Here is a 14527-nt window from a genome sequence, read left to right on the forward strand (position 1 = left end):
TTGTTAATTTTAATGTATTCATTCAATGCTGTGAACTATTTACTTTAATACGAAAATAATGAATGCGAGTTAATATGTATCCAATAGTTTAATATATTTTTTTCAATAATTATATTTAGTAGTTTAGCATTAACACGTGCAACTCAACTGAATTTATGAAACATAATCAAACAATGACAACTTAAGGGCCAAGCCCATTAGCCTAATCTTACCATGATCAAATTGTAAAGAACAATAATGTAAATTTATAAGAAAAACAGATACAGATACAAGTCCAGAAGAAATGAAGGCAAAACAAACATTGAACAGAGACACAACACTATAAAAGAACACACATTTCAGTTAGTTATCAAATAAGCGTTTCTGGTAATTGTTTGGGAAAACCGCCTTGGAAACCACAGTGGGGCACAAGACAACATTGATAACACAAAACACAAAATGTCATTGGTAATTGATCGGGTAACCGCCATGAAACGATCAATGAAACCACACTGGGGAACAAGGCACCACACATTTCACAGTTTTCACAGTTAAATTCTCGTCATTTGCTATTGTTCAGGTATCTGCCCTTGCACGCCCACTTAAACCACGCTGAGGTTCAAATCTATTTAGGTAACGTTAAAGTCTTCTATACACTACGCGAAGAAAATACCGTTACATATATGCAACAGAACACCCGTATTCATCTGTGTTGAATTACTCACCGACTTGTGCAGGAATACACATAAATTAACATTGCAATATTTGTAACACTAGCGTTCTATGAAGGGTGCACTCTGATCATTCTATCTTTTTATTTCATCCAGCAGCCAGAACGTTCTCATTACCCCTTTGCCCTGGAATACACGAATACGTATATATGTTAAAATGACGCCATTTGACAAATTAGCACGGCATGAAAATGACATTCATTTGGTAATGAATGTCTTTCAAGTGTAATCAGTTATGTACCTTAATGAAGGGTCATTAGTACTACGTTTTGATCCAGAATATCGTATTCAATCAAGGATTTTGAAGATTTTGATTTCAATCCGAACCAAAATGCAATTATGAGCATTCTATTCTTTTAACCTTAATATCTTAATATCTGCTAGAAAATGATTATCGTCACAAACAAACTAAGAATACCTTGATAGCAATATCCCCACGCAGTTCCATTACAAATGTTTTGTAGGTGGTCAACAAGGTTGCGGTTGCATCACTGATGTGCACTTTCATAGCTAAAATAGCACAACAAAGACACGTAAGTTGAACAATAATACAATAAAAACTTCATGGACAACCAGAGTTGTCGTAAAAATCACAAATTAATCCTGTTAAAGGGCAAAAGGCAAGGCCCAAATGACAATGAACAAGAGGCGTGTTTAAACACAAATTACCACCACGATCAACAGACCAAACACCCATCAACATTGCTTTACTTATAAACGATTGGATTACCGCCTAGGAACTTTCAGTGAAACAAGTCAAGTTGGGATGTACAAGCTATATTTGTACAAGCTGCCTGTGCCTTGTTTAACAAATTGATGGCAACACATGTCGTTACATTTTTATCGAATATATACTTGTGTTTATGGTTATGTTAAAACGCACAGAGCCTCCGAGAAGCTTCCAACTGGGTTTATGACTGCAAACGGGGTTTCCATTAAGCCTTTGAAGATATCTAATATCTGATATTTGTGTGGAGAACCACCAGACTGTTATACATTGACTTTTATCAGAAACAATCGATCAGTTTTTATAATAATAACATTTACTTCGGTTAATATTATTTGAAAACAAAAGCTGTCATACGTTCACCGTTTGACTCCATTCTACTGGCAGTGTTAACGGTATCCCCAAACAGGCAGTATCTCGGCATCTTACGTCCAACCACACCCGCGCACACAGGACCTGATAAAACGAATAACAAGTCAGACGTTCTACTTAAACGACTTACTCAAAACCTACATCCAAACACATACTAACAAAACCAACACTCGTACATAACAGTTTAACGCCCATTTATCGCCTGAACTCAAACATGGATATTTTGCTCTCACCCTTTCCCATATTGACATTTATTTGATGTTGATTAAAAGGGACTTTCACAACGTATTGGCTATTTGGCACACAAAAAAAACATATTCATTTTGTTTTAAGACATTTTCGAAAAAGATGAAATGCTTTTTTGTTGTTGTTTATTTGATAAAATATTCTTGATCAACACATATACATGTTGCAATGGATGTATGTATTATGCTCGCTAAAAATGAACCTGAAAACTAAAACTAATAATAAATGAAATGTTGAAAAAAAAACTGTTTCGGTCCTTAAAACTATTACTGCATAGAAGATGGTCCTGAACAAATAGATATCTCCACTGAAACCATTCATGGTTTATACTATGACGCATAAACTGACCAAATACCTATTTAAAAGCTTAAGCGCTAGTTTGCATGAATTATGACATCATTACTCACCCGAGTGTATTCCTATGCGTACACGTAGGGGTGTGTCCGGCCTGTGGCGGATGACAAAATTACGAACACTCTTAAGTATGCTGAGAGCCAGTCGAGCAATCTGTCGAACATGTTCTGTCCCGTTCTGTTCTGGTAAACCGGATACAACCATGTACGCGTCGCCTATAGTTTCCACCTAGGCAAAAAAGTTGCTATGACAACCAGGTAAACCCAAAACGTGTTTTACACACATGGGAATCAGACAAATGGAAAATATATGGACATATAATACCCGTGAAGCACAAATGTTTCGAAATCTCTGACGCGTTCGAAGTAAATCGCAAAAACCATGAGATATACAGTATCACACAGATAGCTCCTTTCCACGTGAGAAAATTTCGAATATGTTTTTCATTTAAACTTTCGGTTTATCAGTATTTCATATAACACAAACAAAAAACTTTTAAACAATAATATAAAGATATGAGGTTTATGCAAAATATGGTCTTGATCATAACCTGTCATTAACTAAATTAAAATAACACTGACAATATTGTGTTATATTGATAAATAAATCAAGCTAACTTACAATGAATTTCTAGTGTTTTTTCCTAAAACGCGTAGTAATACACCATTGTTGTATATTATGAACAAATAGTAGTTTGCAGTTTTCATCAACTTTTATTCTTATTATTAAAAATGACATTAATAAGGCAGTACTAATAGTGTGTTTACCGGAAAGGAAGTTTTTTCACCAAAAATATTTTCGTTAAGTGTTTACTAAAGCTATATGGTCATTACATGCTTAATGTTGTTATTGTTTTTAGAAGGTTTAAAGCATAATGCATCTATATGATGAATATTGCTTAAGTCAGTTTGCCTCTTTTACCGAAAACTCTGGTTCTTTTATTGTTCAGAATGTATACTATTTTGTGTATAAAAAGGTCACGTAGTACATCATTTCGTTACCTTATAAACATCATAGTTGTCTATAATGGAGTCAAAGCACGTGTACAGGTCATTAAGAAAATCAACGACCTGAAAAAAGACAAAATCTATCACTTATAATTAACTAATGAACACTAGCAGTTTCCCAGGTTATTCGTTAAACGCCAGACGTAACAAACATAATATATCAGCCAGTTTGTCCATTCGATTTCTGTAAAAGATTGCATATTTGCTATGTGTATCTATTGGGATCGAACCCAAGACATCTCGCTCTCCCGGCGGACACTGTACGTATGCGCTTTAAAAATAGCTATATAGTAATACAGTTCAAGTGTAGATATATAAATAACTAATACCCAGTTACACCGTTTCGATCAATTTTGTAATTTATTATCGAATTTGGATGACTAAGGTTTATTTGCAATGACCTTGACGCTATTCTCGTCAGTTCACCATTACATACAGCAATGAACATCAGTTTAAATGAATCATCGGATTTATTTTTCACCGACAGCTGTCCTACAGGTGCAAATTGCATATCACTTGTGTCTGATAACATGAATATAAATCATGGAAAGGATACAAAATATTGCTCAAATAAATAGTCAACTTTCCTGGAATGGCGTGCTAATCGCAGATAAAGATGTGAATCCAACAACGTCAGAAAAGTAGATAGTCACACTCTCAAAAGACTCAGGACAAATAGAGTTGCCACATCGGAGTTGGTCTACTATGCTCCTGTTAAAGTTTTAAACCTATTTTATGTTACTTTGAACCAATATTTAACTAAGTAATATACAGTCAATTATTTAAAAAAGAATCGATGATATAAGTTCATCTTAAAATTGAAAAAAAAGTGTATTTGCATGAATATATAAAATAACGTTTTAATATTTGTATTGTTATGTTGATAATGGGATGGAAGAATGTCAAACGAATGTATCCAATGTGAAAACAACAACCATCGGTAATTGTAACACATTTATCAGGTACCTTGGTAAAACCTGATAAAGCAGCTCCTCCGACCTCTTCTTCTCCAATAAGAAAGCCTGCGTTCTCTCCTCGACAAGTCCTTCTAAATTGTTTGCATACACCTCCATGCGATTTAATAGTACATCGAGGACATTTTGTGCAGGCTTTGTCCCTCTAAAATCGAAGAACATTTAATTTATGAAGTAATTGAATTATATTTTGTCATAATAATGCAGAAAGAATAAATCTGTTGTAGTATATTCATAAGAGATAATATAATTTCTAGGATGTTTGTATAACTCCAGTCAGAAACAAAAAATACCTCTTCAGTCGTATGCCTTTAATGACTTTCCTAATGTTTTCGAATGTTGGCCTCTCTCCAGGACGTTCATTCCAACAATTCGTAGTCAAATTGATGATGTCGGAAGATAAGCTATCCACAGTAAGCGTAGGACGAATAACAGACATTCCTCCGCGCCTTATTTTTTCAAGTGTATCTAGAAAAAGAAAGTTTTACAATGTTACCATTTTCGTGTAAGTATTATCGTACTAGCATGTGGAAATCTTACCAAATATAATAAACAGTCAATATCATGTGGTATCATATCAGAGGTTGAATGTTTATTTTTCGACGTCCATGGTGTATCCATGAACGTCGACCAACTTGGAAAGTAATAGTCATGTAAGCTTGGTGGCACAGTGAACATAAACATGTTTATTGAGACCCTGGTTAAAGCTTTCATGACGCTGTAACACGAAAGCCCAGTTTAACGTCCATACCAGTGGACGATTTGTATTTTAGTGGTGAAGATGGGATCCAATCTGTGACCCCTAGGTTGAAAGTCAAGTGTGTTATAACAATTGTTAAGCCACAATCATAGCACACACCTTCCAAAGATTTATACCAAGACTCGGACACGTAAGGTTCAGCTCTGGTGCACATCTCGTAGAGGATAATGGCAAAGCTGTAGACATCGCCTGCCGGAGAGCTTTGACGTGGAGGGTAACTTCTGAGGTGTTCCGGAGCCATCCATATCAATTCTGGTAGGAGTTGTTCATAGGTAATTAAGTTATTTAAAAAATGTTAATATATGTGTTGAAACCATATGTTAGCTTTAAACAGGGTTATAGTAAGTTTTAAGCTACTGAGCCTGTGTTAACAGCATCAAATACATTTGGAAACATCCTTCTAAAATAAAAAGCATATGTTTAAAGCACACACTCTAAACACCGAACAAATACTTAAAATGTTTAAAATTTACAATTGAAAGAAATGAAAGAATGATCAACAATGTAACTTACGGAAGGACTGCTGCAACTTGTTTTCATCTGTTAACTCGTTTAGACTGGTGAGACCATATCCGGTAATCTTAAGAACGAATCGACTGTCAATCACACACTTAGCACTCGTAAGGCGGCCATGTACACTGATATGACTTGAGTGCAAATAACGCATCCCCTACAACAGATACGTGATGTCACTGATTGATCCGTGATATTTTGAAAAGCAACTCAAAAATGTGTATTTTATTTGTATTAAATTTTCTACAAAAAATTCATATGGAATCGATACTTTACCTCAACAATGTCGTTTATTAGGGACAGCTTAAAATCCCAGTCTAACTGAAGTGTGTCGTTATGCAAGATATCCTGTAATATATGACAAACCGTTTAGTATTTACGAGTTTTTTCTTTCATACTTCTCGACGAAGTCAGTGAAATAGCAACATTGAATATATTCACTTCCAACTAAGGAGTGAGACTATCAATTTAAGTACTACTTTTGAAATTCATTGCAGTTACTTCCCCTTGATTGAAACTAAACACTTTACACATTTACCTGTCTCTGACAGTGATGGATGACGTAATACATTTTTACCATGATACAAACTCTAAAACTTAGAAAAACATTTCTGTCCAATGATTTTCCACAAATAATTTGCTAACATGTTCGCCCTTTCCAATTCTCATTCAATAAATGGTGTCGTAGTAATTTGGTCATGTGCCTATTTTTATCTAAAGGTGATTTCGTGCCTTAACTGTTATTATTTTGATCATATATATGCATAAATAAAAGTTCATTTATTAACGCTCATAAAAGTTTTGCACTAAAAATGATGGGAATAATAAGCTATAGAAAAACACATCGAATAACTGTTTCTACACGAACTAGAAAAGGAAAAGTGACAGCTACTTCGTCAGCTTTATGTGTGCGTGAGGGGCGTCCCACGGGTAACAGCGTATTTTAAAAATAGGGCAACTAGAAAAATAAATTTAATCTAATAAAACTTCCAAAAATTACCATAAAACAAACGTAAAATTAGTAAATGTCATTGTAAGATCATAGAAAAACTATATTTTCACTCGTGGCTTCGCCACTCATGAAATTATGTTTTTTCTGTCACACACGTGGAATGAAATACGATCGTACACGGAAATGACCAAATGTCCTCTATATAGTATATAGCTTAATGATATATTAGCTTATGATAGTCATTTATTTCTCACTCGGTTCATCTTACAAATGCAAAGTTAGTTGAAAGTGAAGAACCTAACTAGTATTGAGCGCGAGTATTAAATCCTTAAAGCCAAGGACAAATTGTTTTCCAAAAAAAATATTCTTATTTATTGAAAAACCTGAAGGCTTCCTCTGGAGCAAAATTCTGTGAGAAAACACACGTTGTTAGCGTCGGGACACACACCGACAAGTCTGGTCAAATTCGCGCATGTAACTTCCCTCATCTGAAAGTGTATACTTTTACGTGAAACAGACTATTAAAGAAATAGGACGCACGTAGTTGATTTGATAAGAAAGCAATGAGAACAGTATATGAGGTTATAAATTAGTTTGCACACAAACTGGTGTAAACCCCCAGTAAATTTACATATTACTAACTTTTTCAATGCGGTACCTAACAATCCTTGATAAACACAGCTAATTGTTTATTAAATTTATAAGTACCATGGTGTTTGTGGAGTGTTGTGATTGATTGTTTTTGTTTTTGGCGTTTTCCCTGAGTCATTAAACGGGGCTTATGTTTAAACGTTCGGCTACTAAGCTTGTTTCTGTAGTTTGTCATATAAATGTTAATCGTTTCGAACATTACAGAATACATTAATTAGTAAATAAGATCAGGAAGCATCAAACCAATTTACCTTTTTCAGCTCATAAAGTAATGGCTTGTCTACGACTAATGTTTTAGTAGCCAATTTTGTAATATGGACTTGTGAACCCTGCAAGAAACATCAAAGATAAAACGATTAACTTATTAACATTGTCCTTGAAAAACATGTATCAACAATTATGTAGTATAATGTAACATTTTTGTTGAAATGCTTACAAAATGGATGTGTATATGTTCATTATAAAGCTGGTTTGTAATATTAAATACTTTATTTGAATCGTTAAAGTACCTTGTAAATACCAACGGTTTGGGAACCGGCGGTTTGTGTGGCCGTTGAGGTTTCATCGTCAACCTTAAATAATCCAAACACATTTATTATTTCATGGAAGAGCCCTGCGGTCCAAACAATCAAGCTACACAACAATAATTTTAAAATTCATTTTATATCAATAACGGTAGTTATTTAAAGTTTAGCAAATATCAAATAAATAAAGGCCAAGACCTTGCCCCGACTTGAAAAGAAAGATGAAGCCCTGGTCAAGGATATTTCCGTAGCCTTTACCAACCACCAATTGTTTTCTATCCCTGCCTTTACCCTCATGTATCTGTAAGAATAAGTTTTCAAATTAGTTCATGTAAATTATATTAAATATGCAAAATGAAATAAAAAACACGTTTGGTATTGCAATGGAAACTTGAATGCTTAGCTCAAAAGCCTACAGTTGTTGTCTGCAGTGGCACAACAATCAAATTAAGAAAGCAAAACTGACAAACAATACCCATCGCAAACGATACATCATTCATAGTTTATTATTCTTATTTAATTATGAAGTTACGTTATTTTTTGGGGGGTAAAATTACCTATAGTAGAATAGAGCAACACCCATTACGGCAAGAAACAGGACACCCGTGATGATCCCGACGACGGCCGATTGTAAAAATCCCTCACCTGCATAGAAAAGCAAAAATCAAATCATAAAATAGTAGACGGAAGTTTAGTAATGTAATGAAATATACAGGAACATGCTCCGTAGTCAAGCAATTATTTTAAACCCGTTGAAGAGTCACAAGATGATTATGGACATAACGAACTGCACGAGAAACACATGCGTACTTCCCCATAACAATGCATAATAATCATCTAAGCTTCGTCAATAAATGACACGATTACTTCCTAGGAACACATAATGCTATTCTCAAACATAATCCCCATTCAACTGTTTCACCGGCCTGTCCAAGGCGGTAACCTTATATTTGATAATGAACATATTTCGATGCATGTGTGGTTTCTGTTACAAATAATTTACGCAATCGTGCTCGTTAATATGCTTATAAAATATATAAAAACGCTTTTGAAACAAATATACATAGATTTGTACCGTCCTTAAAGCGGTTTCGAACAGTAAGTGTTCGGCACTTTCAAGATCATAAATTAAGTCTTCGATTTTATTGGCCGGTTGATGGTACATGAATGGAAAGTGTATGTATGAATCCCTTGCGGATGTATGATCCCGCCCCTAAGTAATAAGTTAGTTCCAAATTGACGTAACAGAATTCGCTCATTCGCCAAATGTGTTCGTCTGCTTTTTTTGGTATGCGAAGTAGATTGACAATCTGTACATAAACATGCGGATATTGTAAGACCCTCTATTATCTGTTTTCGGGGATGATAGTGATTGACAGACTTCAGATGTTGTGCTTGATTGAAAACTCACAAAAGCCGATCATTTAATTCAACAAAACATTCTGTTTCCCTTTTTTAGTGTCTGTCGGGCTTTGACATTCTGTCTCTAAACATAATCATTGCAAAGTATTTGGCTATTTGATTTGCTAGTATGTGGCTTACATGGCATTTCATCGGACACTATGTTTCATCAACTTACTTATGACGGGACAATCGTCTCCACTAAATCCACATCGTGGCCTATTTGGCGGGGCTGTATCCCGGCCTGGCCAGTGTATAGGCACATCTTTTAGTATTTCAAACGTCTGAGTCCAACCAAGGTATTGAGCTACGGTCTACGGGTATTTTTCAATATGAAAAGTATGAAAGTATATAACATAACGCTAAAAAATCCCAAGTTTTAGTTTCAAAGAAAATGTAGATGATATATTTTTGAAAAAAAACAACAACAACAAACTATTATGGAATCTTCAACTGGACTTAAAGACACGATATGTTTTGAATATTTAAGTGAATTTCGTTTGTATATTAGAACATTGTTAATTTTGTTTATGGCTTTCAATGATGTTACTAATACCGCGGTTTTATTTTTATTTTTCAACTACCCGAAAATGTCCTGTCTTCGGATCAAGGTCCAAGAGCGTAAAATCGGTCTCACGATCACCATTGGCGTTCACAAACACTGGACCACCGATGCCTGTGTATATGACGTATTTGTTAGAATATAATTATAAGCATTCAAGCAATCGAAACATGTCATGACTCAATGTCCTTGTTTGTTTCAAAAGTGTGTATTATATAAAGAATATTCATTTTTAAATTGGAATTTCTTTGCCAAGCATTTAAGAACACTTATCATGAAAACATCATTTAAATGTCGATTAATTAAAACATAAACGGCAATAAAGAGCGAATCCATTAGCAAAACTTCTATATCAATGATCGTTATGCACAAGGGAAGGCAACCCACATCATTCATGCAGAATAACACGTTACTGCCAAGCATTTATACTTTCCTATGTCTGTCAATAACAATTAATGCATACGAGCGATACGGTATCATAATTAAGAATGAAATTCAACTGTTTCATATCTGAGTGGTTATAATACAGAATGAATTTAAAAATCAATGTTTTTATTGCTTGCATTACTTTTTTCAGAGTGTCTGATATGTTTCAGTAAACATCAGAATAGTTAGAGACTCAAAGTATATAAAAACCGACGCAGCAAGAACAACATATCGTTAGTTTGATCTGTACCACCTAGTGTTGTGCCGATGATCGATTATAATCGACAATTGATCGGAAAGGCCAACGTCGGCGACAATCGTTGGTGAAATTTAAACAATCGATTATAGAAACAAGGAACGTAACCGCTACTTATTTGTTCTTTTTCTGGTCAATGCTAGTTAATGTTGAAGTGTTTCTAGGTTAAGTCATCTAGTAATATTCTTATCAAGTCAGTAAGTCTTTACTGTACCTTATGACACTTTTTTTGTTATTTACCTGTTAAAGGATTGGTTTTCTACTTCTCATGTTTGTGGTTTAAAAGTGATTTTTAAAACGTGTTACCGTTTACTTCTTATCATGTAAGAATTTAGTTTTCTCAGTTTTCTGAAAGAAAATGTTCTTGAGGGACATATAAAATATCCAGCTGCTTGTTGTACTTGTACTGACTGATTATTTAAAAGAAATTTCTTTCTTTGTGTTCATTTTACACATATACACAATACTAAATGTAAGACAAAATTTAGAGCCTGTGGTCTTATGTTCTGTAATAGTAACTTGTAAACACTAAAAGAAAGTCGCGTTCTGAATAAATAATGCAATTTATACAGAGAAATGTACAACAAATATTGTAAGGGAATATTGGTGCTTAAAACTGGTGCATGTACTGTAGCTGTATGCCTTAATATGACGACCAAAGATAATTAAATAATGATTAAATCGATTAATAATCGATCATTGATCGGTTTCATAGACCGATTATCGATAGTAATTTTTCTGTCCGATTCCCAGCACTAGTACCACCTATTTGCCATTTTGTTAATAAGACAACTACATGTCCCATATCAAGCACTGTGATCTTTTAAGGTGTTCAAAGAATTGTGTCCAATTGACAAACAAACACGACGAACATGCTGAAACATACATAGATATACATATTTAAACAAACCGGTAAATGTTCTATTCCACATTTGTTTTACTATTTTCTTTCCATCTCGCGGATCCTCACCGGAAGCCAAACTTTCATTTAGAGCATGCGCATACAGGATAAACGAGTCATAGTATCCTATGTTGAATATGCTAACCTGCGAAAGAGTAATCTTTGAGTGTAAAATTATTGCAGTTAAATAAAATAACATTTTTAATAATACAATGAAAATATCAAGCCCAAACCGAAAAGTTAAACATTCAAGTAATACACTTGCACAAGGCTGGAGTCCCAAAGACATTGAATGAGAGACATTCTCAATTGATATGAACTTTTACGTAAAAAAGCATATCCAAGTTTATATACAATTTCTATAGAGAATTTCGAAACAGCAACCAACTGCATAACACTTTGATAAGTTGTCCATATGTTCTCATTTTGCTAGTTAAAAAAAATAAAACGATTTTGTAGGTAAGTAGTTCATTTTAGATAATATATACCAAGCAATACACATTTAAGATAACTTCGACAACAAAATCTAGTTTTATAAACATTGCTGCAGTTCTTATTGGGTCTTTTTTTGGTCTGTATATATTGCTAAATTAGTACTATATCTGTCAAAATGCTCATGTTTATAAAATCGAAACCATCATTTTAAAACATCCTTTAATTTTAAAATGTCCATGTTATGCTACTGTATCACCCCTCAAAAAAAAGTACATTACCTCGTCTTTATCTTTCCAAGTATAGTTGTATTCTATGAATGCTCTCTCTTTCACCTCCTCCTCAAAATGGAAGAACTCATCTGACACTGGACGTCTGGGCCGTATCACCATCACAGATTCATACGCTAAACGGGCAACCTATGAGTGCATAGGGTCAAAACTATTTGTCGATTGATCTAATCGTTATCAAATTAAATTGTAATAGGTAAGCCCCATGTTGTACTTCTACACAAATTTTACTTGAAAGGCATTCAATTTGAAAATGTACGTACCGGATCTAGGGAGTCCCCTCTGTACCATTCGAATGTTCCTATTATAGGGTTGCCAAAGAATTGAAAAAAAAATATGAACACGTACTCCCCGAATGGTAGAAATGTCATTGACTTCGCCATGATCACCATTTTACGTAAAACATCACCATGACAAGATACGACAAAAACTGGAAAGCAAAATCAATACATTTCAAAAAACGTTGAGAAATTGGCATAATTATCCACACTGTTTAGGTACTTTGTGATCAAAATGATGCAAATTTCATAGCAATGAAATTGCTACAAGGGCCCACTACCGCGAACACACTTAAGTTTTAAATATATTTCATAATGTAAAAGGAATTGAAATAAAGATTGGTTGTTTTAACTCTGATTGGAATATGTATTTAGCGATACTATAATGCTTAATAAAATGTATAGTGTGTACATAAGGCCGTTGACAAGGCATAACACACATAGATTGCACATAAGTATATTTGTTTGTTCTCCAATATTTATGCGAAAAGCTCAAAGTTATTTTCAGAAAATTGAAGAATGATGTTCATTAAAATAGTTCAAAGGAGAATATGCATTTAAAACTAATGAAATATTCTATTATAATAGCTTTAAATTATGCCAAGTTTTATAGTATATTCAGTTCGATATTGTTATGCAAAACTACAGAGACAAGCTCAGTAGTCGAAAGTTTAAACATAAACCCCATTCAATGGCACTAAGACTGAAAAATACCAAGTATGTTGGTGTAAATGGGGCAAGGCCTTTTTCATTAACTAAACAAAACACACTACTAAAATTCAGTTAAATATGGAATATCCGTTAACGTGTGATACCACGCGGCGTAGCTTTTTTAAAAGGGTTACAATTCACGAAGGCTTCATTTTTGGTCCCTGCTTTAATGAAATACAAACCTTAAGATAATACACGAGTGAATATTATTATTCTCTCTTTTACCAGACAGTTAATAGATACTTGATACAAAAATCGGTACAAAACGAAAAAAAAAGGCATTTTTGCCATTTTACATGGATGAAAATTTGATTATCGATTTGTTGTGCTTGAAAGGCTCAAAAATGTGCCTCCAACAAGAGAACCTTTGTGCCTGTAAATATAGATAGTTCATGCAACTGTATATATTACATTTTTTCCTTTATCGCATGTACATGCAAACCTACTTGTATTATTTCTGTTTTCGAAAAGTCTTTTGTTAATACCAATTATTTTCCGCTTAAAGCCTTTTTACAATTTTTAAGTATTCGTCTGACCTCTTGAAACTGATGCCGCCTTTGCCATAGTTTGATAAAGCTCGTTGTTGAGATCCTCTGCTTTAGCATTAAAGTGGATAGGCGTAGATTTAATGTGTTCCACCTTATCATCCAAAATGCTCTAAAATAATGAACAACGTGTAATTATATAAAATTTCACATCAATTGCCTATGAATTATAAAACATATGAATTGAGTTTACGATTTTTTAAAGAAAGGAAAACGAATGTAAGATTATTTTTCTCACATGACATACTCGTTATCAAAAATGAGAATTTTATTCTTTATTTTTATATAACATTAGTTGGGGACAATGCCGCCAAGGTCAAGATAATATGTAACATCAGTGTATTCAGAACTGAAATGTATATTAGGCAAACTCACTTGTAAACTGGTGCCAACCAATTCAGGAAGGTAATTATCTTTATCATATATGTTTGCAATGTCTTTCCAATCAAATGCGTTGAAAACCTCGATATAGAACTTGGAAAACTCGTTCATGGTGTAGGACAATCTTGACAACATTGAGAACTCTTTTTTATCGCCGAGTGACTCGTCTGTTCCAACGTATGTTATATGTGGCACGTTCCATGTAACAGCCATTCGGGAAACTGGTTTGACGGAATGGGTGCAACCTGGCGTGAAAAACATCAGTTTATGGTTGACATTGCGATGAAAGAAAACTGAAAGCGGTGTTTGTTTGCAACGGTCTTCACAGGTCCATTGAGGATGTTTTGATGGTCTTCATCGAGTCATGGAGAATGTTCTGACTTTACTCAATGACCTCAGTTTTTCTATAATTATTTTTTGATTTTGTACTATTTTCATTTTCAGTCAGCGCTCAATATGTTAAAGATACGTTTCGACCGAAAACGTGTTTAAAAATGGCCTACTTATCATATACATTAAGGACAAGTTAAAATAATACATTGGAAGCACATTAT

The 14527-nt window shown here is 34.0% G+C and overlaps 1 protein-coding gene across 1 annotated transcript in view; it reads right to left on the reverse strand.

Annotated features, from left to right (window-relative positions):
* Positions 1 to 217: 217 nt before the first annotated feature.
* LOC128223499 (atrial natriuretic peptide receptor 1-like) overlaps positions 218 to 14527 on the reverse strand; it is a 38850-nt gene continuing 24540 nt past the window's right edge. Inside the window, exons 11-33 of the mRNA XM_052932779.1 lie at positions 13968 to 14218; positions 13584 to 13704; positions 12322 to 12488; positions 12050 to 12187; positions 11346 to 11481; positions 9776 to 9867; positions 9370 to 9505; positions 8348 to 8435; positions 8082 to 8091; positions 7776 to 7838; positions 7518 to 7595; positions 6999 to 7103; positions 5940 to 6011; positions 5664 to 5820; positions 5250 to 5402; positions 4684 to 4858; positions 4383 to 4535; positions 4000 to 4127; positions 3411 to 3496; positions 2463 to 2637; positions 1795 to 1893; positions 1129 to 1220; positions 218 to 836 (exon numbers count right to left, since the gene is read on the reverse strand). Of these exons, the coding sequence (XP_052788739.1) occupies positions 786 to 836; positions 1129 to 1220; positions 1795 to 1893; positions 2463 to 2637; positions 3411 to 3496; positions 4000 to 4127; positions 4383 to 4535; positions 4684 to 4858; positions 5250 to 5402; positions 5664 to 5820; positions 5940 to 6011; positions 6999 to 7103; positions 7518 to 7595; positions 7776 to 7838; positions 8082 to 8091; positions 8348 to 8435; positions 9370 to 9505; positions 9776 to 9867; positions 11346 to 11481; positions 12050 to 12187; positions 12322 to 12488; positions 13584 to 13704; positions 13968 to 14218 (2726 nt within the window). The 3' untranslated portion in view covers positions 218 to 785. The remainder of the gene's footprint in view (positions 837 to 1128; positions 1221 to 1794; positions 1894 to 2462; positions 2638 to 3410; positions 3497 to 3999; positions 4128 to 4382; positions 4536 to 4683; positions 4859 to 5249; positions 5403 to 5663; positions 5821 to 5939; positions 6012 to 6998; positions 7104 to 7517; positions 7596 to 7775; positions 7839 to 8081; positions 8092 to 8347; positions 8436 to 9369; positions 9506 to 9775; positions 9868 to 11345; positions 11482 to 12049; positions 12188 to 12321; positions 12489 to 13583; positions 13705 to 13967; positions 14219 to 14527) is intronic.

The sequence above is a fragment of the Mya arenaria genome, chromosome 17 (genome assembly GCF_026914265.1).
Source record: "Mya arenaria isolate MELC-2E11 chromosome 17, ASM2691426v1".
NCBI classification, from domain to species: Eukaryota; Metazoa; Mollusca; class Bivalvia; order Myida; family Myidae; genus Mya; species Mya arenaria.